Source organism: Eretmochelys imbricata, chromosome 4 (genome assembly GCF_965152235.1).
Source record: "Eretmochelys imbricata isolate rEreImb1 chromosome 4, rEreImb1.hap1, whole genome shotgun sequence".
NCBI classification, from domain to species: Eukaryota; Metazoa; Chordata; order Testudines; family Cheloniidae; genus Eretmochelys; species Eretmochelys imbricata.
The window spans coordinates 61,067,819-61,094,027 of NC_135575.1; the positions used below are offsets into that span (position 1 = coordinate 61,067,819).

General features: G+C 40.0%; 1 protein-coding gene across 3 annotated transcripts in view; it reads right to left on the bottom strand.

Annotated features, from left to right (window-relative positions):
• LRBA (LPS responsive beige-like anchor protein) overlaps positions 1-26,209 on the bottom strand; it is a 552,094-nt gene that overhangs the window by 478,622 nt on the left and 47,263 nt on the right. For all 3 annotated transcript variants that reach the window (XM_077815359.1, XM_077815362.1, XM_077815360.1), the window contains exons 3-7: positions 7,919-8,150; positions 7,670-7,770; positions 5,246-5,341; positions 2,276-2,397; positions 1,995-2,121 (exon numbers count right to left, since the gene is read on the bottom strand). In XM_077815359.1, the coding sequence (XP_077671485.1) occupies positions 1,995-2,121; positions 2,276-2,397; positions 5,246-5,341; positions 7,670-7,770; positions 7,919-8,150 (678 nt within the window). The remainder of the gene's footprint in view (positions 1-1,994; positions 2,122-2,275; positions 2,398-5,245; positions 5,342-7,669; positions 7,771-7,918; positions 8,151-26,209) is intronic.

Sequence of the window (26,209 nt, forward strand, 5' to 3'; positions counted from 1 at the left end):
ATATGCAAGGAAGCCTTGAACAATGCCATTTAAATCAAGTCATGCCATGTTGCTAAATATGATTATTCAGTAATGTGGAATAACTCATCTTAGTTGAGAACACCACACTTTCTGGATACACTGGATAATTACGAAGTATGATTCATTTAGTGTATTCTCTTACACATGAGTTTGTGTTCTTGAAACTGCTTGAGAAAAATGTTAAGCCTCTGACTAGATCAGGACAACAAGGTGTGTGTTTCATAACCATGTTAGCCAACACACGTTAATACATATATTTTTAAACAAACAACACTATCTGTCTATAGCCAGTGCTAAGTGGTGTTTAAAAACATACTAGTTGGTTGTGATCACACTAGGTAGAATAGTTATAAACAGCAAAGAGTCCTGTGGCACCTTATAGACTAACAGATGTATTGGAGCATAAGCTTTCATGGGTGAATACCCACTTCATCAGATGCATCTGACAAAGTGGGTATTCACCCCCACTAAAGCTTATGCTCCAATACGACTGTTAGTCTATAAGGTGCCACAGGACTCTTTGCCGCTTTTACAGATCCAGACTAACTAGGCTACCCCTCTGATACTAGTTATAAACAATTATTCTTGGGGTCATCCCAGGTAATGAGTGAGGAAGAATAACCTGTGCTTTTTGTCAAAGTTGGTGTACTGACTGCTTTGAGTCCTGTCTGTCCTCATCTACACACTCTTCCCTCCTGGGAAGCCTCCAGTAGATTCTTCAACACTCCATCAGCCCAGGAATTATCAGGGAAGAGGTAACATGTATAATAATAATTATACCTAGCTATACCTAGCTCTAATATAGCACTTCTTCTGTCAATAGCTTTCAAAGCACTTTACAAAAGAGGTAAGCATCATCATCTCCATTTCACAGATGAAGAAACTGAGACAGAGGGGAAGTGACTTGCCCAAGATCACCCAGCCAGCAAATGGCATAGTCAAGAACAGAACCCAGGTCTCCTGTGCCCCAGTTCCCTGCTCTATCCACTAGTCCACACCCAAACTGAGAATTGAGAGAAACTTTGGCTCATAGCACAGGACAGTGAGAGTAAATCACTCACTTAGGATAAAGACTTTACACAGAATTTATCAGGGAAAAGGAAACAGGAAAACTGTAAGTGGGAGAAAGCTGGAATAGAAGCAAGAAGAGAGAATATAGACAAGAATAGATCTTAGAACTTTCAGGTTGTCTATATGTGCTGAGAGTTCTTAGGGATAGGTCATACAGAAACATAAATTTCCCATAATAAATACATTTTAGTACACCTATAAGTTATTATTTTGCTAATTTTTAAAGGGTTAAAAACAGTAACATTGTGGTGTATATTACTTAGTTTAATCATATCAGGAGTCAGCCCTAACAAATTTGAAGTCTTCTATTTATTCACTAACCAGGATGTGAATTCCATAAGAGGAACAGTGAAAGTTCTCCTACACTTTTCAAGCAATTTCCCAGATCCTGATATCTATTCAATCTTTACCATTTCTGCTGCACAAATACCAACTGATGTGGACACTTGTCCAGCAAGAAACAAAGACCATCAACTCATTTCACATAATTAAACCAACAGTCAGTAGATCTAACTTTCAGTCCACTATTCACCCAGGTCACATGTGTGACTTACTCTTTATTAAATTGTATTTTTTTCTTTTACACTTGGGAATGTATTAAATCACAATCTTAAAAAATGGCAGGTTACTATGTACATTTGTTTAAGTTTTACTTATGAAAATAAAAGTTGGTATTATTTACTTCTCTAAATAATGCCAACTGATACTATTGGTAATATTTTTGCAGACAATATTTTTCTGGGTCACTATGAAGTTAGTGATTAGCAAACAAAACAGAACGCTCCCCTGAGCTTACTAGGACACTGATCTAAACAAAAAATTAGTACAACTAATGGCTAATTACACACATGTACTGTGGTAATTTAAGGCACTTATTTGAATTATTTACTTGCTTAACCCACCTTCTGTGGCTTGAAATCAAATTTCACACAGTGCTGGAATCCTTTTCCTTTTGACTTTATTGATGTCACAATCAAACAGCCTCCAACAAAGTGAGCAGAATAACCAAGTCCTTTGTTTGTTCGAAAACTATAAAAAAGTTTTTTTAAAGAAATGAAACTAAATTTGCATGTAAACAAAAAAGTTATTAGATTATTGGTTTTTTCAGTGTAAGCAGAGACCATTGAAAAATGAATATAAATGGGAAAAAAACATTAGAAATGTAGGTTTTCATTATACATACCAATATAAGTAAGGCTTATCCTTATCCACATTGATATTGTTTACAGGATCCATTCTTAACCAAGTGTGAAAAGTAAATCCATTCTGGTAGGGCCACTTGGCTATAGGAGGTAAGGCAATAGCCTAAAGGAAGTAACATAGATATTTAATACAGAAAGATTTAACAAAATAATTTATGAATTAAGACAGGACATGGTGCAAGTTACAGACTTCTTATGTCTTACTGCAATAATAAAATGGTCCAAGGTTTGTTTGTTTTTTGTTTTGTTTTGTTTTTTAAAGAATCTTTAGATTATAAAGATTTCATGACAAAAATATTTATATCTCAATAAAAATAACTCATAATGAAACGAAACTTTTTTGGAGAAATATTTGGTCCAAAATTGCCTTAAGCTCATCTTGTTCTGTTTTGTACTAACAGCAAAGTGAAATTTACAGATTCGTGATCTCTACAATGCTGGCACACCAGACTGCATCCCAAAGAGGAGGAAAGTAACTGATTGTGGAAAGAAGTTAGGCATAAAAATGAAAGTCTCTAGATTTTGCCTGAAACAGTCTTATCTGCAGAAAATTCATGCCTAACTTGGCCCTCCAGAAAAATATAGACATGAGAATGTGAGACTTATAACCCTGCTTTCAAAAGAAGACATTATGCAATCCTTCCAGCCAAAATTTTCCCATAAAAACACAGTACCTACATTAACTAGAAAGTCTGTAAGTTGCTAACTATATGCGCAACAATTTTTATAGTATTTGCTTCTTTGTTTTGAACAGTTTTTGACCATTACCATTCACCTTTCACCATTTTGTTTCACAGGCTTGCAATGTAAATTTTAACTCAGATTTCCATAACCCTCTGATCAAAGATGCTGTCCAGATGATCAATACCGATGAACAAAAACATCAAAGAACATAAATGTTGCCAGACTCCTCATTATGCTCCCCAACTCTGTGTAACTATCCCGGCCCAAACACAATGCTATCAACCCTTCTGTAAAGCTATAATTCACTAATAAGTCTATATGTCTGAGACTGACAACTTTTTTGGGCTGATATCATTACAATTGGTTTAATCACAGAGCTTTTTAGGATAGCTTGGGCTAATTATCTAAAATATTAAGATTCCTATAATAAGTTTCTCATTGTCTTGAGGCACTTAGATACGATATACAGTATAAGAATTTAATAAAACAATGTACAGGTAGCCAAAATAATGTTAATACTCCCATTATAGTTATCATATGGTGAAGGTTTCAGAAATATTTCTATTTTTATCTTTATTTTTCAGTTCCTTAAATTTTCGTTTACATAAATTTATTTTGGGCTTAAGTATGTTATGTTTAATTTCAAGAAACAAGGTGGTTAGTGTGTGATCTTGAGTGGGGAGAATATATATGGAAAGAGATTGTAAGATGATCCAATAACTATCTGTTGAGTTATGTGTGAGGTTGTGAAAAAATATGTGTTACTCTTTTAACAACTAAAAGATTTGTTTTTGATGAATTTGATCCTTAGTGAGGACAACTGCATGACATTTTTGAACGTTTGGTTTAAAAATAAAAAATGTTTCAAGTGTACAAATTCTTTACCATCAATGAATGCCGCAGAATTTATACTGAATTCAAGTATTTACTGTGCCATAGTTAGGACCCTACCAAATTCACAGTCCATTTTGGTCAATTTCACAGTCAGAGGATTTTAAAAATCGTAAATTTCATGATTTCAGCGATTTAAATCTGAAATTTCACAGTGTTATAATTGTAGGGACCTGACCAAAAAGGAGTTGGGGGGGGAGGAGGGGGTTGCAGTACTGCTATGCTTACTTATGCGCTGCTGCTGGCAGCAGCGCTGCCTCCAGAGCTGGGCAGCTGGAGAGCGGCAGCTGCTGGCCAGATCCCAGCTCTGAAGGCAGAGCTGCCACCAGCAGCAGCTCAGAAGTAAGGATGGCATGGTATGGTGTTGTCACCCTTACTTCTGTGCTGCTGCCTCTGGCCACCCACCTCTGAAGGCAGCGCAGCGGTAAGGGTGGCAATACTGCAATCCTCCTAAGATAACCTTGCGGCCCCCCTGCAACTCCCTTTTGGGTCAGAACCCCCAATTTGAGACACTCTGGTCTCCCCCACAAGAAATCTGAATAGTATAGGGTAAAAACACCAGATTTCAAAAGATTTCAAAAGACCAGATTTCATGGTCCATGATGCATTTTTCACAGCCATGAATTTGGTAGGGCCCTAGCCATAGTGTTAGCTTTATCCTGGTGTTTCTTATATTTTCCTTGCAGCAATATTTTGGTAGTATTTCTTATGTGTAATAGAAATTGCAGTAAAACAGTGCAGTGAATGCTGATTTTTTTCCATATGGCCAGCATATAAATGAGTCAGCTCATAAAGATAGCATGTGCTGTTATATTCACATGTATGATGTCTGATCATTTGAAGGGGGGAAGTCTCTGGGGAGGTTCTGTGTCTCCTGCCATAAAAATGAACAGACAACAGAATTGAGCCAACTTTCAATTTGGTGCATTCTGAGGCTCTCTCAGGAGTGCCTCCCAAACATGTATAATATTTGGGGATTCACTTGTGTGTTGCACACTAGGACAGACACCACTGCTAAGGAATATTGAGAGAAGAAATAAAGATTCTGCTTGCAACAAATAAGAGTGAGTTAATTGAACCAATCTCACAAAATGGGCTATGGGCTATTAAGATATCGGCTATTACTTGTATCCAATCTTTCTTTAGCTTAGATCGTTTGTCCTTCCATAAATGTAGTGCATATTTAATAGTAACATATTTCAGTTAATCTTAATGTAGTTACCACCCTGGAAAAATAGTTCTCTCTAAGAACAATGTCAGACTGGTGAATATCACCGTATACATGGAACAAAACAGCCAAATGAGATAGACGACAAAAAAGAGCCAGTAGTAAGAGTAGGATAACAAAGGTATAGAAAACATATATAACTACTTACTGCAGCACTTTTTCCTGGAAAGTTGAAGAAGGCATCAGGACCATATTTATGAGGCATGTGTTTTAATACAGACAATAATTTTCCAGCATGTGGTGGCTATTAAAAGAAATTATCACAAATATCAAACATTTGTATATTATTCTGATACATATTATAAAAAAGGACGCATTTTGACACATTTCTCATCTTTCCACGGACAAACACTAGGCTACCACATTACTCAGGAGAGTAATAGTCAAGGAACAGTATCAACTCAAAATTCATCTTAGATACCAACAGCCCAGTTCTAACTTTTCCTTTTCCAGCTAACTTTTCCTATTGAATTCAAGTGGCAATAATCTCCAAATAAAACCTGAGAGCTTACATCAATTTAATATATCAAGTGTTATAGTTATGGTTGCAGGCCAACAGTTGTAAGACTGTTTTTTCACTTGCCTATAACTTTCCAGAGGCCTGAAACTTTTAATGATTGGTCTTTCCCTGAGGTGGGAAGTAAAGAAATTCCTTTAAACTCCCTCAGAGTTATAGAGGAGGGGGCAGGGGGAGAAAAAATCATGTTTTTCTTGCTTTCAGAAGAAACTTCAAACTGTTTGAGCCTAGGAAACAAAAAATAATAAACTTCAAACTTCATATGAAACCACTCACTGAAGACTAATCACTGTGCCATCTTAAAAAGGTATTTCAAAAATAAAAGCTCAAAGCAAATCAAAATGGTTCACACATGTTAACAGAAAATAATGGGGGGGGAGTACAGATCACAGTTTAAATTGACTGTCTGCAGCACTGTGGAACTGCACAAAAAGTTGGATAACTAGTGCTGCAGATAGTTGAGTTTAAGATTTAGAGAGCTGTGCAATTTCCTAGCAATGCAGCAATGTTTTTCTCCTCCTTCTCGCCTCTGTATTTGTTCTTTAAGAAGAAAATTAAATGCAAACAAGAGAGTCAGAAAATAAAAACATTAACATTACAAAGAGTACCTTAACTCACCCACACTGAACATATGCAATATTTTTAACTACATTAGCCTTAAATTTATACCTTGATACACAGTATTTTCTATGTGATCAATTTGCAGTTTTGTTTAAAAATTGAAATTTTAACTGAATATTAGCATAGGTTTTTATATTTAATAGGCATTTGTTTTTAATCAGTAAGAAACCAGATCTGTGAAGCCTTTTCTCTACATTGAGCAGGTTATGTTAGGAGCCACCAAAGCAGGATTACAAATATGTTTTCAATGTGCTTAGAACAATTCTTAAAGCAATTGCTTCTGCTGTCAAAGTAGCAGTTCTGATGTTTAGATTCCACCTGGAGGAGGAAGTATATTTGGTAGCATCAGTATCATATGAGGAGAAAAAAAGCTAACTTTCAGGAGGGAGGTTGTCAGGGGTGTTCTGTTCTCCTATTCCACTCCAGGTGGAAACAGTAAAAAATTTATGCTAGGACTTTTCACTTGGATTTCGCTTTGAAATCAAGCAGCAAGTGGTATTACAAGACTGCCTTAAATTCAGATCTTTCTACAAATTCCTACTTTGCTAACCAAATCAGTTTCTGCAATATTTACCCAAAGGAAAAAACAAAGTGAGAAAAGACACTCTTTGGGTTGTGTATGTGGGAGGTAGTTTTTAATTTACCTTTTTTAAATGTCTACATTTTTTTTTTTAAATCCTCTGCTTTTTTTTCCCCCCCTTGGTTTCATAGAATCATAGAATATCAGGGTTGGAAGGGACCTCAGGACGTCATCTAGTCCAACCTCCTGCTCAAAAGCAGGACCAATCCCCAATTAAATCATTCCAGCCAGGGCTTTGTCAAGCCTGACCTTAAAAACTTCAAAGGAAGGAGATTCTACCGCCTCCCTAGGTAATGCATTCCAGTGTTTCACCACTCTCCTAGTGAAAAAGTTTTTCCTAATATCCAACCTAAACCTCCCCCACTGCAACTTGAGACCATTACTCCTTGTCCTGTCCTCTTCTACCACTGAGAATAGTCTAGAACCATCCTCTCTGGAACCACCTCTCAGGTAGTTGAAAGCAGCTATCAAATCCCCCCTCATTCTTCTCTTCTGCAGACTAAATGTAACTGGAGTTATAAAAAGAAAAACAGGTACCTACTATCATCAAATTATTTCCGGGTATATAAAGAAGACAAGTGCGACCTGTTTGTCAGGGGGAAACCGGAGGCACTAAGTATCAGTATTTCTAGAGCGACCAAACGTAAATCTAATAGGTAACTTACTCACACTTCTACACCATCTATTTTATTACTAATATGCAAGAAGACATCTATTGATAATACTACTGCGGGGATCCCTACATCTTTGATAGCTTTCACATATGGTTATTAAAAATGTTTCTAAAATAGCCCTTTTTGTTTGGAAAGATTAGGAGACAGTACAACCAACATTAAGACAACAAAGTTGTTTACCCATTTTCCTTTTTCTCCTTGGAGTTTGCTGAAGAACAATTTTAGCTCCCGGACCGTCAAATTATAGCTAGCCAGCACTCCCAACATATCAACTAAGAGATCTGAAGGAAAAAATATTAAAATGATATACATGCAGCTCTGTACATAATGCTTATTCTTTTATTTTGTCAATAAAAGTGCTGTGTTAAGGTTTTATATAAAGACAGTCATATTTAGCTCAAATAAATGTATTGCCATCTAAAGTCATACCTGCAATCATATTGTCAGTTTTATCAATTCTCTGTAGCACTTGTTCAACAAGCCCTACTTCTGTGCAGACTTGTAGATTCCGTATACTCTTCTTCAGGATTGCTGTAAACATGCTCCACACCTCAGCCTGGCAAGTGATGTCACATTTATCCAACAAGTCTACCATGCAGATAATACTCTCTCCTTCTTGAATAATAAAGTTCATTTCCAGATCAAAATGGCCCCCTACAAGCTTTAAGGAAAAAAAGGCAAAGCATTAGTAACAATCATTTCCAAATATCATTCTACATTTAGATCTTGCTGTGCACGTTCCCAAGGATGTGTGCTGAAACAATTACAGAGGTTGTGGGGCTGGATTTAGATTAGATTAGGGAAGAGGAATTGGATGGTGGCAAACCGTGAATCCAATTGCTACTTCTGTTATGGATTCACTGTGTAACTTTGATGAAGACACTTGATATTTCTGTGTTTCAGTTTGCCCATCTGTAAAAGCACTTCCCAAATAGGTAAGAGAACAGCTGCTGTGAAGAGCTGACCTACCTCACCGAAGTGTTCCTCTTTACAAACGTTTAGCTGCACTTCGGGTATATTAGATGAAAAGTGGATTGAAGCATCAACTGCAATTTTACTTCGTAAGTAAAGGTATGAGGTTGGGGAGGTTATTTGTTCGTTTTTCAAATTATAGCACAAAACAGTTGTATCTGAGTGAATGTTAATGATCATTTAAAAAGTGAAGGAACAGTAGCATTGGTTGGAGCCCAACATTAACGATTATGTCTCCTCCTACAGATCTGCTAATGCACTTAAATCCAGAAAAGCAACACTTCAGAACTTTCTGTCATGGACTTTGCTTGAACAGAAACTGGTGAGTATACCACATTAGGTGGTTTCTGATGTGCACAAGGCAACAGCTACAAAGAAATCAAACCTCATCTTCACTTGTGACCTGAACTAGAACTTAATTCTCTTGAGATTAACATACTAACCTACCAGTCTCACCAGGCCCTCATATTTCAAGACTTTTCTGCAAGTTAGATGAATATGAATACAGTACTGTGACATCTTAGATGTAAATTCAAGTTTGTGTTACATTTCCTTCCATTTACAGAAAGATTGTCTAAAAACGAAAAAAAAAAAATTTGGTGAATTCTGTTTCTTTAGATCTTTCAGGTATTTAGGTGGATGTCACAAGACACTTTTCCCCTTCCTTCCTCCTCCCCTCATCTACCTTCCTAAGAAAATAATGTCTCAATTTCAATTTGGGTCACATATGAGAAAGTCAAATATCTTGATATGTTTGGGGAAGGGGAGTGAGTAAATCTGAAGAGTTACATGTGGATATTTTCAAAACTAACTAAACAAGTGAATTATATTATTTGGACAGGTTTGATCAATCACTTAGAATGACAGCTTAACAGTATCCAATTAGAAATTCAGTTGATTTCCTTCCTAAAGTTATACTGTGACAGAAGTCACCCCCCAAAATACTTATTCTCTCTTGCCATCCCATAAGCCCCTACAGCTCCATTCACTAGATCAAGTATGTCCAACAGAACAGAATTGTTGCCCTTAAATATTGTAAGTCAAACACTCAAATCACTGTAGAATATCCAAAAGGTCCTAAATTTTGTTTCCAGGTTGGAAGCTGCACCTTTCAACATTCTGAACATAAAGCAGTGATGTCAAATACCATAAGAAATTGAGAAAGTTAGCAGAGGTGATTGAGGTTGTACTAAGAAACGGAGAGTTTCTGAATGACCATTTAAAAAAATGTATATTGCCCTTCCATTTTCACTTTTTCTGAATTGCAATAATTTAAGTAATTAAAGGAACATCGAAGAGTATTATCTAGTAAAGTCACAGGATTGGAAGTCAAGAGATATGAATTCTATTCCCAGCTTTGCCACCAACTTTCTCTCATCTTTATCAAGTAACTCAGTTTCTATCCCTCAGTTTCCCCCTTCTGCAAAATGAGGTTCATGTCTATCTTAATCCATTAGTGGTTGCCAAGTGCTTTGAGATCCTTGGGTGGAATGGGCTAAAGTAGTAACATCACAAAATGCATTTTTAAAAAAACTCAGAGAAAAAAAAAGCCTGAAGACAACTGGATCAAAAACAAGAAAGCAACTCTCAAATTACTATTTATTTTACATTGAATGCAAGCATATCACCCACCCTAATAGACTGATTGAGGCCTTCCTCAAAAGGACAGTCTCGCAAATGAAACTTGACTAAGAAACCAAAAAGTAAAAGTAATTCGTGGTGCAAATGCAATGGCTATACGTTTGCTGTCAGCTAAGAGTCACACCATACTTTTTAATTTAATTAGGTATATAGTTTAACTAACCAATCAAGAGCTATCACATCAGAACTGTACAGGTCAACATTTAGTTGTAAATAAGATGACCCCACCTTCACCCTATCATTTTTACCATCAACCCTTCATTTCTGGCTACACACATCATTAACAGTAATCACCCATCCAGGAAGCTATCAAATTAATTTTCCAATCTAACCAGCGAAAACAAATATTTCAGCAGGTGCTACATTAAAAGTATATATCTAGTGCAGTCACTATGTTTTAAACATTTCTGTTTTAAGTAATACCTTTTGACAAAAAAATTGACAGAAAAAGCAGTATACACAAAGTGGACTATATTTGATGTACTCTATGCATGCATACTCATTAGATACACATAAGCACACACACTCTACAGTATGTCATATTAACCCTTTCTAATAGTGATTTGGAACTGATCAACCTTCAAAACACAAATTTGTTTCCGACGACAGGGATCATAATCCAGGCCCATGTACTGGCTAGTTATTATCTGAGCTGCAGTAATGGCTGTGCACAGCAAAATGTAATCTTCCCAAATGTCACAGTAAGTTATGAATATCTGAGCAGCTTAATGCACCTTACTAGCCATGAAGTGTGAGAATGTAATCTTATTACTTTTTTATGGTTGTATTTTTTTGAATAATGTAGCCTTTGAACTGATGTATAGTCTTTCCCTGCACTTTAGCATGATTTGGTCTCCTGTGTCATACAGTACATTTTTCAAAACTCTCCAATTCAACGTATTTTAAGTCTTAGGCTGAACTTCATAAACATTCTTTATAGCAACCCACAGGGTGGCATAACATTTTCTTTCTATAGGGTGTAGTATAATGTATAAGCATACAGCAATGATTTTAAAGCATAGTGTTCTAAGTATTCTAATACATCTTCACAAATTTTACATTATGTCTTTAACATCTGCCAGTTATATTTACTTTCAGAAAAAAAGTCATAACATCAATAGCTGGAGCTCTTCAGTAAGCACACGGAATTTCTGCATTTGGTACTCTGAGACTAGGTAGAACGTATACACTCTTCAATTCCAAGCCAACACAAACAGTCAAGCCCTACGTATGTTTCTCTCTTTCCTAACCTTTCTAGAAATCAGCAGATTAGGAGTGAACTGTGCATATTAAGGTTTCCCTGCATTAGAAAAGCCTAGAAATGGAGAGACAATAAAACAAATTTAAAGATGGGAATGAAATGACTGCTAGGAATTTTTCATCTGACTTAAGATGGAAGGAGGATTCACAAGATATAGGAAGAGCTGCTGGGGCTTGTTTATTTGGTGCAGCTACTGCCCTTAGATATAGTCATTTTCAGACTTAACACATTCAGAGCTACCTCCTAATTATATACAGTAGCTACCAACCTCTGCCCTACTAGAAGATCAAGATTTAAGGACCTGGAATCATAATTACAGGGCAGCTGTATATGCCATTAATGAAAACATTTAAGAAACTTCAGGTAAATGGGGAGCTACTTTCCATGCACGGTGTAGCAAAAGTAACTAAATTAAGTCTGAGACCATGTCAGGGTTCCCTCCCCACTCTGAACTCTAGGGTACAGATGTGAGGACCCACATGAAAGACCCGCCCCCAGCTTGTTTCTACCATCTTAGGTTAAAAACTTCCCCAAGGCACAAATCCTTCCTTGTCCTTGGATGGGTACTGCTGCCACCACCAAGTGAGTTAGATAAAGATTCGGGAAAGGGACCACTTGGGACCACTGGACCGCACAAGCAGCCAGAGAAAAAGCTGCTAGGGATGCAGAAGAGGCTGCCCACAAGAGAGCGGTGGAGGCAAAAACACCCAGAGAAGAGGCTGCCCATGAGAGAGCTATGGAGGCCCAGCAGCATGCTCAGGAGGAGAAGGAAAGAGAGAGGAAGCATGTCCGTCCTTGCTGTTATGGAGTTGAAGAGACAAAACCCTTCAGCTGCTGACTCCATTTCCCCAAAAATCCACAAATGGGAGCAACTTTGTCCACAGTATGATGAATCCAGTGATATTGCTGAATATTTTCTCACCTTTGAGAGACTGTGCACCCTTCATGCAATTCCTGACGATGACATGATGACCACATTGGTAGCAAAATTGACTGGAAGAGCTCTGGACATATTCAACAAGATGCCTATTGAGGATGCTTCTAACTATGGTAAATTTAAGGATTTGGTTTTGAAACAATTTCAAATTACACCTGAAACTTACAGAGTAAAATTTAGAGCCCTTAAGAGAGGGGCTGGACTAAGTAATGTGGCTTATGTAAACCAGTTATGTAAACTTATGTTAGATAAATGGGTCAAAGGCAGGGATGTAACTAGCTTTAAAGGAATGTGTGATTTGATTTTCCAGGAGCAGTTCCTGACTATGACCAATGATGATGTAAAACATTGTTTATGGGATAAGAAAATGGACTCAGCAGAAAGTCTTGCTTCTTATGCTGATCAATATGACCAGGCGGAGCAAATCAGAACAAAACGGGCGGAAGTAGCAGAGAGGAACAACCCTGGTCGCAGTTGGAGAGGATACCAGAAGGGACACCCCGAGACCACACCCTACCACCGGAGGCAGCCCAAGGCCTCAGCTACACCCCAAGGAAAACCCAAGACACCTTATCGCCCCACCACACCATTCTCCAGCAAACCACCCCACCCCAGTGACCAGTCAGCTGGGGCATGTAAAGGCCAACTGCCCCCAAAACCCCAATAGATTACAGCTCATTGCACCAGGGTCACACCAAAGGACCTCATGCCCAGATGCCTCCCAAATACCCTCAGAGCGAAGGGAAACTGTGAATGTGCGTGGGAAAAAGGTTATCGCATGGAGGGACACTAGAGCACAAAAGTGTCAGCTATCCACCAATCCTTAGTGGACCCCAACTTAATCAATCCGGACGTTCAAGTGACAATTCAACCCTTCAAGTCAAACTCTTTTGACTTGCCTACAGCCAAGTTGCCTGTCCAGTACCAGGGCTGGTCAGGAATGTGGACTTTTGCAGTCTATGATGATTATCCCATTCCCATGCTGCTGCGGGAAGACATAGCCAACCATGTGAAGCTAGCCAACAGGGTGGGAATGGTCACCCGCAGCCAGGCTAAGCAAGCTTTCATACCTGTCCCTGTTCCTGAGCCTTCCACCAGGGCCCCGTCTGTGTTACCAGAGACCCAGACTGAGGTGGTGGAACAGCAGTAGTGGATCCAGTCACAGAGACCAAGCCAGAGCCAGGCCCAGAACTGGAACTGGCAGAGCAACCAACACCAGAGCCATTGCCAGCACTGAATCCAGCGCTTGCAACCCCATCTACATCTCCGATACAAGAGGGCACCACCGAGCCTGCACTGGCAGCAGCAGATGACCCTACACAAGAGGCTCAGCCAGAGCCTGAAATACTCCATAGTGCACCAGCGGAGAGCGGTTCACAGTCAATGGAAACAGCCCCATCCCCTACATCGCTTCCAGAGGGACCAAGCCCAAGTCCACAATCCAATGGGGAACTGATGTCTCCAGCATCAACGGAACAGTTCCAGACCGAACAGGAAGCAGATGAAAGCCTCCAAAGAGCTTGGACGGCGGCATGGAGCAACCCACTGCCTCTCCGCTCTTCTAATCTATCCCGGTTTGTTGTATAAAAGTCCTCTTTCTACAAGGAAACTCTTTCTGGTGGGCACCAGGAAAACTGGCATCCTCAGAGACGGTTGGTAGTTCCAACTAAGTACTGGGTCAAGCTCTTGAGTTTAGCCCATGATCATCCTAGTGGCTATGCTGGAGTGAACAGGATCAAAGACCGTTTGGGGAAGTCCTTCCACTGGAAGGGAATGGGCAAGGACATTTCTATCTATGTCCGGTCCTGTGAGGTGTGCCAAAGAGTGGGAAAATGCTAAGACCAGGTCAAAGACTCTCTACAGCCACTCCCCATCATTGAGGTTTCATTTCGGTGAGTAGCTGTGGATATTCTGGATCCTTTTCCAAAAAATACATCCTGCCTTTCATGGATTTTGCCACCCGATGGCCGAAGCAGTAGCTCTAAGCAACACCAGAGCTAAAAGTGTGTGCCAGGCCTTAACAGACATTTTTGCCAGGGTAGGTTGGCCCTCCGACATCCTTACGGATTCGGGAATTAATTTCCTGGTAGGAACCATGAAAAGCCTTTGGGAAGCTCATGGGGTGAACCACTTGGTTGCCACCCCTTACCACCATCAAACAAATGGCCTGGTGGAGAAGTTTAATGGAACTTTGGGGGCCATGATACGTAAATTCATAAATGAGCACCCCAATGATTGGGACCTAGTGTGGCAGCAGTTGCTCTTTTCCTACAGGGCTGTACCACAGCCCAGTTTAGGGTTTTCACCATTTGAACTTGTGTATGGCCGCGACGTTAAGGGACCATTATAGTTGGTGAAACAACAGTGGGAGGGTTTTACACCTTCTCCGGTAATTAACATTCTGGACTTTGTAAACAACAAAATACCCTCCGAACCTCTTTAGCTCTTCCTAGAGAAAACCTAAAAGATGCTCAGGAAGAGCAAAAAGCCTGGTGTGATAAACATGCCAGAGAGCATTCCTTCAAATTAGGGGACCAGGTCATGGTCTTGAAGGCGCTCCAGGCCCATAAGATGGAAACATCATGGGAAGGGCCATTCACAGTCCAAGAGTGCCTGGGAGCTGTTAACTGTCTCATAGCACCCCCCATCTCAAACCTAAAGCCTAAGGTGTGCCATGTTAATTCTCTAAAGCCCTTTTATTCCAGAGAATTAAAGGTTTGTCAGTTTCAGTCCAGGGAGGAGATGACGCTGAGTGGACTGAAGGTCTCTACTACGAAGGAAAAAGTGACTGTGGCGTGGAAGAGGTGAACCTTCCAATGACCCTCGGACGTATGCAGCGACAGCAGATCAAAGAGCGTGCACTAACTTCGCACCGATGTTCTCAGCCACCCCAGGATGGACCGAACGGGCATACCACTCCATTGACACAGGTAATGCTCACCCAATTAGAGCCCAACCTTACCGGGTGTCTCCTCAAGCCAAAACTGCTATAGAACGGGAGATCCAGGACATGCTACAGATGGGTGTAATCCGCCCCTCTAACAGTGCATGGGCATCTCCAATGGTTCTAATTCCCAAACCAGATGGGGAGATACGCTTTTGCGTGGACTACCATAAGCTAAATGCTCTAACTCACCCAGACAACTATCCAATGCCACACACAGATGGAGCTATTGGAGAAACTGGGACATGCCCAGTTCATCTCTACCTTAGACTTAACCAAGGGGTACTGGCAAGTACCACTGGATGAATCCGCCAAGGAAAGGTATGGACTGTATGAATTCAATGTGCTCCCTTTCGGGCTGTGAAATGCACCCGCCACTTTCCAAAAACTTGTAGATCGTCTCCTAGTGGGATTGGGAGAATCTGCAGTCGACTACCTTGACGATTTGGCCCTCTTTTTGGATTCATGGGCAGAACACCTGGAGCATCTGCAAAAAGTCTTCGAGCGCCTAAGGGAGGAAGGACTAACTGTTAAGGCTAAAAGTGTCAAATAGGCCTAAACAGAGTGACTTACCTTGAACACCAGGTGGGTCAAAGATCAACCAAGCCCCTACATGCCAAAGTGAATGCTATCCAAAACTGGCCTGTCCCAAAGTCAAAGAAACAGGTCCAATCCTTAGGCTTGGCCAGATATTACAGACGATTTGTATTGCACTACAGCCAAACCGCCGCCACACTGACAGACCTAACCAAAAATAAACAGCCAAATGCAGTTCAGTAGACTGAAGAATATCAGAATGCCTTTAACCAGCTTAAAGCAACGCTCATGTCTGACCCTGTGCTAAGAGCCCCAGACTTTGACAAACCTTTCCTAGTAACCACAGATGCGTCCGAGCGTGGTGTGGGAGCAGTTTTAATGCAGGAAGGACCAGATCAAGAATTCCATGCTGTCATGTTTCTCAGCAAAAAACTATCTGAGAGGGAAAGCCACCGGTCAATCAGTGAAAAGGAATGTTATGACATTGTGTATACTCTGGAAAAGCTACGCCCATACATTTTGGGACAGAGTTTCCACCTGCAAACCGACCATGCTGCTCTGAAGTGGCTTCATACTGTTAAGGACAATAACAAAAAACTACTTTGGTGGAGTTTAGCTCTCCAAGATTTTGATTTTGAAATACAACACATTTCAGGAGCTTCTAATAAGGTGGCTGATGCACTCTCCCATGCAAGTTTCCCAGAATCAACTGGTTAAAATCGTCCTTGAAATGTGGAAATTGTTAGTTTTTATATAATCAGTAGTATATCTAGAGGTGCATGTGTCTTATTAACTCTGTTTTCTCCTATAGCTCCAGGAAGAAATCACAGCCAGTGTGGTACAGGCTGTCCAGCACAATCTGTGATTTGGGGGGGGCGTGTCATAACCATACAGCTAAGGGTAGCCTAGAATTCCTCCTTACCTGTAAGGGGTTAAGAAGCTCAAATAACCTGGTTGGTACCTGACCAAAAGGATCATTGGGGAAAGAAGATACTTTCAAATCTGCGGGGGAGACTTTGTTTGTGCTCTTTGTTTTGTGTGTTCTCTGGAGAAGCAAAGAAGCATCAGGTCAGAAAACTCCTTCTCCTAAAATCATCCTAAAATGAGTCTCAATATTGCAAAAAGAGTAAGTAAATAAGGCAAGGCGCGTTAGGTTATCTTTTGTTTTTAGCTTGTGAATTTTCCCTGTGCTAAGAGGGAGGTTTATCCCTGTTTTTTTGTAACTTTAAAGTTTTTGTAACTTTGAAGTTTGATGGAGCTGGTGTGTTAAAAATACAGTGTATACTCCCGAGGGCATTCTGTGGCAAAAATTAAAAATTCTGTGCAAAAAAAATTCTGTGCACAATATTTTAAGATTCTACAAAATTCTACAAACTGTATTTGTCAAATAAATGTGGAGGCTCAAGCATGGCATTGGGGAGCACAGGCCACTGACTGCACAGAGGTGGGAGATCACTGTGCAGCTTCCCCCTGGGACACAGACTCAGCGGTGAGGCTACACCCAATCCTGACACAATGCAAGGACCGGGCCTGCCACAGAAATACCCCAGAGCCCTGCCCCTCTGTGCCAGGTGTGGGCAGGCAGGCTCAGGAAGGCAAGATTCAAGTGTGGAGGGGCTTAATGTGAAGGGATCCAGGTGTGGGTTGAAAGGGTTCTGTGTGGGCCAATCTGGGTGCAAGCAGCTCAGTGGGGGATCTGGATGCAAGGAGAGGGGGAATCTGGATGCACAGGGACTTGTTGGGGGGATTCTGGGTGCGTCAATGGGACTCTGCCGGGGGATCCAGGTGAAAGTAGTTGGGGCTCAGCAGGAGGAAAGTCTGGGTGTGGGGGGGGGGGAAGATAGAGCTTGGCAGGGGGGTTCAGTGGTGGGGTCTAGATGCTGAGGGAGTGGGGCTCAGTGTGATGGGGATCCAGGTGCATCTGGTTGGGGCTTGGTATGGTGGGGATCCAGGTGGCTCATCGGGGTGGTGCAGGGGGAGTGGGGCTCATTGGAGGGGTTTCTGAGTGCAGGGGGATGAGGCTTGGCAGGAGAGTCTGGATGTATGGGGGTTGGGCAAATGGGGGAGAAGCTCCCTGTACAGTGATCCCTCCCATGGCAGCTGAGGAGCAACAGGTGCAGGAAGCACAGGGGTGGGGGGTGGGGTGGAGCATTTGCAGAGCTTCACATAGCCAGCAGAGAAATCTGGGGGTGGGTCTGACACAGCTCTGGATGCCGTGCAGGGGAAGAGGAAGTCCCGTCCTCCCCTGCCCAGTCAGGACTAGCAGCTGAGCCTGGCGCAGGTAGGAGCCACCAGCCGGGTCTTCCCAAGTCCTGCCTCCTGTCCCACAGTGATTTACCTCTCTACTGGCTGCGCTGGGTACCCAAAACATACTGTGGGGGGGGTCACATGACCGTTCTTGAGGCTTCCTTTGGCTTCCCCATCAGAAAGTTATTTTTCTGCGGAGAAGCAAAGAAATCTGAGGGGAACATAAATTCTGTGCATGCACAGTGACGCCGAATTCCCCCCAGGAGTAAGTGTAGCAACACACATCCTGCGTACTGCCTGTCCAAGATGCCAGGTATGTACTCAGCAGCTAGCCAGTGCCACAACTTGCACCTTTACAGCTACACTATCTTTAGTGCACTAGCGAGCTAACAGAACTAACTAGCTGGATCAGTATGTCTTCTCATTCTGGGAATTACACCCCAGCTCAAGTATAGACATACCCCAAGGCTACTTCTACACTGGAACCAGGGGAATAATTGGCAGCTCATATAGAAAAGCTTTTGTCTAGCTAGCTCACTAAAACAGCAGAGAAGATGCAGCAACATGGCTGTACAAGCCCACCTAACCCCCCCAACCCAGGTATGTACTTGCATTGTTAGCTTGTGTCAACGCCTGCACCGCTGCATCCTCACTTCTATATTCAGCAAGTTAGTTAAAATAAGAATAGTGCAGGTAGGTCTGCACAAACTGCAAATTACTCCAAATTGCAGAGTAGATGTATCCTTAAATAAGCACTTTCTAGACCATTTATGGCTTTGGCTTTATAGGTGAAGACCAACCCTTAACTTTATGCAAACAGTAACTGGCAGCCAGTGCACCTCCTGGATTACCAGCGTCAAGTGCTCCCTCTCAATAAGCAGTCTGATGCATTTATGACAATTTCAGTCTCTGAATGGTTTTAAGGCACATCCCAATGTAGAGCAACAGTATCAACTTGAAGTGGTGAAGGCATGGATAACTGTGGCAAGGCCCACATCCAAAAGAAAAGGCTGCAACTCTCTGTCCAGGCACACCTGGTAAGATGCAGGTACTGTTTTAATATGATCTAACCACAACTGGAGGCCTAAAGGCCCCCCAAGTTGAAAATTCTGGTGACCAATGAGGGATGCAATCAGGGGGCTGATAATACCTTTGCCAACTCCTCCAACTGCTTCCTCCTTGACCTACCATCATCTCAGGCTTGCGCACACTCATCCATGTCCTCAAGTAATTATCAGTTTATCCAAACAGCATCAGAAGATATGTTGGTTTTACACCAATAGTGGACTTTATATTACCTCCCATCGTGCTGCTTTTGTTCTTATCCGTACATTTCACAGTTTTTAAATCCAAAAACCCCTCTGCAAGAAATCAAGGGTGATAAAGTTTTATGACCTAGCCTGTAGTAATCATCATAGCAAACAGGTACTTTCAGAGCACTATACCCACTGATCCTTCCTGACAGCATCTCCTCCAACAAGAGCAGCAAGTTTTAGTTTCAGACTCTGATGCAAGCAACAGAGCTGATACTCCCTGTCTAGCTCTACACTACTGTAACCCTCTTCAGTATTCAGTGAGCAGAATGTAATGAAGTATACTAATTTAACTATTTTTTTCCATCTTCTCTTCTGAAAGTTTAAAATGAGAGAGAAAGACATGAAAACTGAAAGAGGAAAGTAACTTTTTCTCTCTCTTATTCTGTTGCTTTCCTTCACCCTGTTAAGCTCCTGTCATTTACCTAACAAATAACATAGGGTTGTGAGCTTAGGGCAGGTTGTAGCAAGAGCGGCATCTCCCACTCATTTCACACCCACATTTACCTACCTACTTTTGTATTGTCCATTCAATTTTACTATTATTGACAATGTGATCAGAAGTGCTGAATCAGAAAAATAATGTAGAAACCTTTACAGAGGTTATGAAAAGTGAATCCCACATTTAAATTTCCTCTGCTGCTACATGGGGATCTCTCTCACATTGGAGTCTTAGTAAAATAAAGGTTTGGGGACATGCATTGACAGGGGGAGAGGGTTTGAGTCTCCTACTGACAGTCACCATTGGACCTGTGATGGCCAATATGGCACTACATTTAATTTTTGAACACAGTATGGATCTCTGCACAGGTAGTTTTATATTCTGAATTCAAAGCCATGATTTCCCTCTCTGGGAGAGCCTTAAGCATATGCCTACACCACAATTTAAGGTGTAATTGAAGTGCAGGTATGCCTACCCATCTACTTTAATCTAGCCTGCATAGGTAACAGCAGCTGTCCAGATGCAGCAGCATAAGCTTCAGCATTGGCCAGCCACCCAAGTATCTGCCTACCAAAGATCTGGGCTATATATTTGAGTCATTAGACCCTTTTGGGGGGTCCGTGCCACCATCTTCACTGCTATTATCCACACGAGCTAGACTAATCTAACACAGGTATGCTTACTGCACCACAATTATACCTTACATTGCAATGTAGGTGTACTGTCAGTGACAATATATCATCTCCTCCAACTCATCAAAAGGAAGAAGAAAATTGTGCTTCTAAGAAACAAGATTCTTTAGGATTTCAGATCAATAAGAATGTTTAAGTGTATAAGCCAATACTCATATTTGTGGTTTTACAACCAGTTTTTCCTCAACTTACATGCCAAGACTTGAGTTTGTGGTGTTAGGTTTCCACTACAGAAGCTGAAAGCACACATCTGTGTCCCGTCTAGATGGGCAAAAAAGATGATTCTTTCCTGTCTTGTTAGTCTGTTGTACAACACAGCAACAAAATTGCTAACTTAGACTGCACTCAGAAACTGTGACCCATGAATAGACATGCTATCCTAGTTTTAAAAAGTAGGATAAAAGTTTGTTACAAGTCTAAATCTAGATAAAATTTATGCCCTTGTTCCCCAAAAACCTTTTCCAATTTCTTCAATAATAGCCTTAAATATGGCCTTTATTTTAAAAAAAAAATCTATTTCAGCAAATTTTAATCAGAGACACCTTTTAAATATATACAAGTAAGATTTGACTCCAGGATATGGTCTAATAATATGCAAATTTGTCCCTCCATACAGGAGATGAAATTTCGTAAATCCATTACATCAGATTCATATATGTGCATTGAAAGCCACTAAATCATTTAAACCATGATACAGAGAACCTTTTTAAATTTGCATTTATCTACAGTAAATACTGCCATGTTCTTTAATAGCTTGCTAGTGCAATCTTGGCAAACTAGTGATTTACAGTTGTGACATATTTTAAAAATCAGAAATCTGTCATTGTATGACAGCCAGTAGAAAGTCAGTTCAAGTTACATTACTCTGAATTTAAACTCACTAGGAAAAGCACTATGCCATGTTACTATTTTAGTTACCCCACTATTTACCTCCCTACTTTACAGAATTGTATTATCTGTAATATCTCTAAATTTTACACATTTTCATTTCAATTTTGAATATTTTTATAAATAGATTATTTCAGGGTCTAGGCACGCTGATGTTTTATTAAGACCACTTAATCCCACAAAGACAAATCCAGAAACAAACTCACCAGCTAACAAAAATAAACAGCCATATCCTTAGAACAGAAGATTGAGGTGTGGTTTACCCTTAAAAGTTAGGTCGACATAGCTGTGTTGGTCAGGAGTCTGAAAAATCCACACCCCTGTCCAACACAGCTATGTCGACCGAAGAATGCTTCCATCTACATAGCTACCATCATTTGACGACGTGGTTATCCTACACCAATAGAAAAACCCCTTCTGTTAGCGTAGGCTGCATCTGTACTATGAAGAGGTTATGCCAGCATAGCTACGGAAATATCGCTATAATGGTACAGTCTCCGTAGCGCAGATATTCCTCCAATGCCAGGTTCCGGCCATGGGTGGTTGGTGTGCCCTGGTCAGCTGCTAAGTTACGATCGGGAAATGAGTAGCGGGGTCATGAGCAAGCCAGGTCAAAATGCTGGGAAGTCAGGGTCAGGCACTAAGTTGTAGGCAGCAGGCAATAGTACCATTGGAAGGCTCTCATAAACACATAATCCACCACAGCACGGGTGTAGTTATTGTGTCCTCTCAGGTACGCAGTGCTCCTGGCACCCTGTGATTCAGAAGGGCAGAGACCATTCAGCCCCCAATACACAATATGCACACATATTGTACAGTGACATCGCATTACTGTGACCCCTTGGCCTTATTCAGAGCCTTACTTGAGGGACTGTCACGTCACTGCAGGCCCTGTAGCAAATGCATTTTAACCAACCCAAATCGGAATGCAAGTATTTGCAGGACAGATGGTCCAAACTTATCTGTAACATCAGTAGACCCCAACTGAGATCAGGTCCCTGTTGTGCTAAGTACTGTACAAACGCAGGGGGTGTGCCTACATTGCTGTCAGAAGCATGATTGCAGCTCTGTTAGCTTTAATCTAGCTACTCTGGTTAACGATATCAGTGAAGATGCAGCTTCATGGACCCAGCATGATTTAACACCATGGCTACATACCCAGGCTGTGGGCAGTCTAGTACAGTCCTTGCTGAAGCACCTACATTCTAGTCGTATTAAAAGGATTGGTGAGTAGTAATAATTGAACATATTAAAGTTACTATTAGTTGATAAATTCTAACTCTACAAGTAGCTTTGCGTGTGATGCGGCTCTTGAAATATATTGGTCAAAGACAAAAATGAAAAATGGCTCTTCTTTGAAAGGTTGCCGACCGCTGCACTAACCTAATATTCAGGTGACTAAATCCCTCTAGGGAGCACAGATAAGATCTTTAAACATGTGCTATCTGATTCTAACCCTAGCTATAGTAGGTGCCAGCACATTTTTAAATATCACTTAAGTAATATATGTTAGCTAATTTTAAAATTGAAAAACACACCTTTTTTCTAGTCAATCCTACCAGTTCTGCTGAACAATAAGCAGCGATAAGTTAACAATAAGGTGAGTTAACACCAACTTTTCCATGTTTGTTTTTTTTAAAATGGCCCATCTTTATTCTATCAAAATGTGTGCATACAAACATGAACAAAATGAATTTTTTTAAAGGACACATTTAAAAAAAAAAAAAATTTTTAAATCTTTCCTCTGCAAAACTTAGTAAATATTTTTCTAAGAATTGTCTTATGAAGATGTACACTTAGAACTAAAATTCTTCTAACTATGGAGTAGCTATAGATGATTCCATAATTTTTATACATACAAACACTGACAACATTGTAACTAATATTGAATTATATGTATGCAAACTTCTGTCCATATAGATAGATGTACTTATACGTAACATATTAATATGTTACATTTGGCTGTGAATTCCAATTTTAGGCTAAGACAACTCGTAAAATATTATTTAAGGTAAATATATTCCTCCAAATCTCTCGGTGTATCTTGCCTCTTGTCGGTCTTCTAGATTGTAAACTCTTTGGGACGTAGTATTATGGATTTCTGTGTACTGTACAGCACCAATTATATTATCCACACTTAAAAAGTAAGTAAGTAAAAAATTTTCTAATACATTGTTAGTGAGAATTTCAGTAATCCATTTCTCCACTGTGACTCCCTGTCCCCCATTTTCATCCCATCAAAACAGTTAAATCTTAATTTCACTTAAGCTTAAAAAGTTATATCTTGAAATAAGATGTTGCCACTGGTTTCTTTTGATGAGTTGCCAGATGTTTTCAGCGCTCTTCTTCATGATCCTACACCCTTCTCTATAAAGACAAAACAGCACTGACTATAGACTAGTTCAGGAAGATGGAACTTAGATTTTCCCAGCTCTACCAATCCAGTTGTAATTCCAGTTCTGAGTCTCACTATGAGGGAGGGACATTTCTCAGTTGTGCCACATTGTGTGGTAGTTACACAATGTGTAATATGCACTGATGGGGATTAAACGGAAACCAAACTCATTTTCACTTATAAACTGATCAGGATATAAAACCAGGTCTCAGAATACAAAAATCCCTGAATCACATAATGTACATTATGAAAAAGTTTTACAACTTTTACTCTATTCTTATGCCACCAACAGACAAGAGAGAGATTCTTCAGTCTGCCCCCTTATGTCCAACTAAAATCTTTCTATCAGATTCTAAAATCAGGAAATCAACAACTGTTAGATAAGAGGAGTTTGAAATAAAAACCTGACATAAGCAAACAATTAGCTAGCAAAATGTTCATTTTCTGTATCCATAACTGCCACTAAAGTAGACTTCTAACAGAAGTACTATAAAGAACAAGACAGCAGAGATTAGGTTAATTAACTGATCTGAACAGACTGCAGATCTCCACAGCCAAAAGCAGCATCTGCTGAGGCTTGACCGTTTTTTGAAGCTTTATGCAACTTAATCAGCGGGTTTAATTCCAAAACTCAGACACAAACCCAGATAATCCTGGAAACAATGTGGTTCCCAATATTGCAAGTTATTTTATTTTTTTTATTTATATTTGCAAAGAAAAAGCTTCTTCTGGAGTGGCAACCAGCACTAGAATTTAGAAAAACGTTTTAACATTACTCACTTGCTCTCTCACTCGAATCAAAATGAAACGTAATCCCCTGGATGAAGTTACAACAGATATCCCAAAGAAGGCGGTAGCCAAACATAAAATGGTAATATGCAAGGTGGTGTTTCTTAGAATATTCTTTTCTTCTGAAAAGTGAGATTAACAGACGACAATCAATCTTTTTCCTCATCCACCCTTTCACTGAAATATCTGTCCCTAAAAAAACTGCTAGGATGGAACGCTAAGAAAGTATCATCTTAAAAGGGAAAGCCTAATGCCACCAAAACAAAACGAAGAAAGGACAATCTCCTTAGCAATAAATGTAGACTCTGATATCATTCTTTGCTTTAGATTTAATTTTTTTTTAAATTTTGTCCAGAAGTTGCATGCCTACAAAATGTCTTTCATTTCTCTGGTTATTCCGGCAACTTTACATTTAATCCATCCTGGTGAAATTCTACACTTTTACTTACTGATAGCAAAAGGAATGTCAATTTCAAAGAAAAAAAAATCACTCCATCTTATAATATCTAATATAAGCAAGACATCAGGACTCAGAGTAGTTGCATTGTGAAAAATAACTAAAAATGGCAGCAGGTTTTGATATTTATCATATCAATGTATCAACTCACAGCAAATATGCTTAGTTTACAAGTAAAGCAATGTTTTATTCAACTGCCCATCCCAAAAACTGAACCTGGAATCTAACAGTCAAGCTAGGTTCTTTCCTTCTGGGATATCACCACCAGCAATACAATTTTCCAAGCCAAAATTCAGAACTGAGTGCATTATCATCTTTGCAAATCCCTAGTGCTTTCAAATTAGGGTCTTGGCAATGTCATTATCTTCAACTGGTTTCCACATGTGTAACTGCTTGCTTACAAGGTGCCACTGATGCTAGCCTCAGCAGAACAACACTTTAAGGGAAGAGTTGAAGAAAATTCTGGAATTACCAACACTAAAACAAGGTATGACAAGTGGTCTAATGCTGAGAATGACACAAATAGTGTCATTATTAGATCATTGCATATATTGGAGTATTTTGAGCTTCATAAATATTAGTTTCGAAAGAGAAACAGTATGAAAAACATTTTCTATTTTAGACCTGGTCTACTCGTATTGCTGTTTTGGTTAGATGTGCGATTTATTTTTACTGAAATAATTATATTGGTACAATTAATGTAGTTATACGAGTATAGCTCATTACCATTCCCATAAAGAAAGAAGCCGTACCAATATCAACACCGTTATACTAATATATTTACATCCACACTAGGGTGATTAAAGCAGTACAATTTGTGCGTGTAGACAAGGCCTTACTTTATTTTTATTTTACCAATTAAAATCCAAAAATCTAGGTGCATTATATTTTGCAAATTTCTGTAAAAGGCACGTACAAAAAGAATGAATGAATGATTTTTCAGTTCATTGGCAGCATAAAAAAAATTCGTTTGGGTTGAACAATCCAAAGTCTGAGAAAAATTTCAGCAAATAAAAAAAATCTGTTTGAGGTATTTTTAAAGAGCTAGCTTCATAGAACAGGAAGAGGGATGGTGGTGGCGGCAGCACCACTTCCCTTATAGCCGTTAGCCCAGTGCTTAGGGCATACACCTGGGACATAAGAGACCCAGCTTCCATTTCCCCCACTACCTGATGTAGACACAGGATTTGAACTTGGGTCTCCCT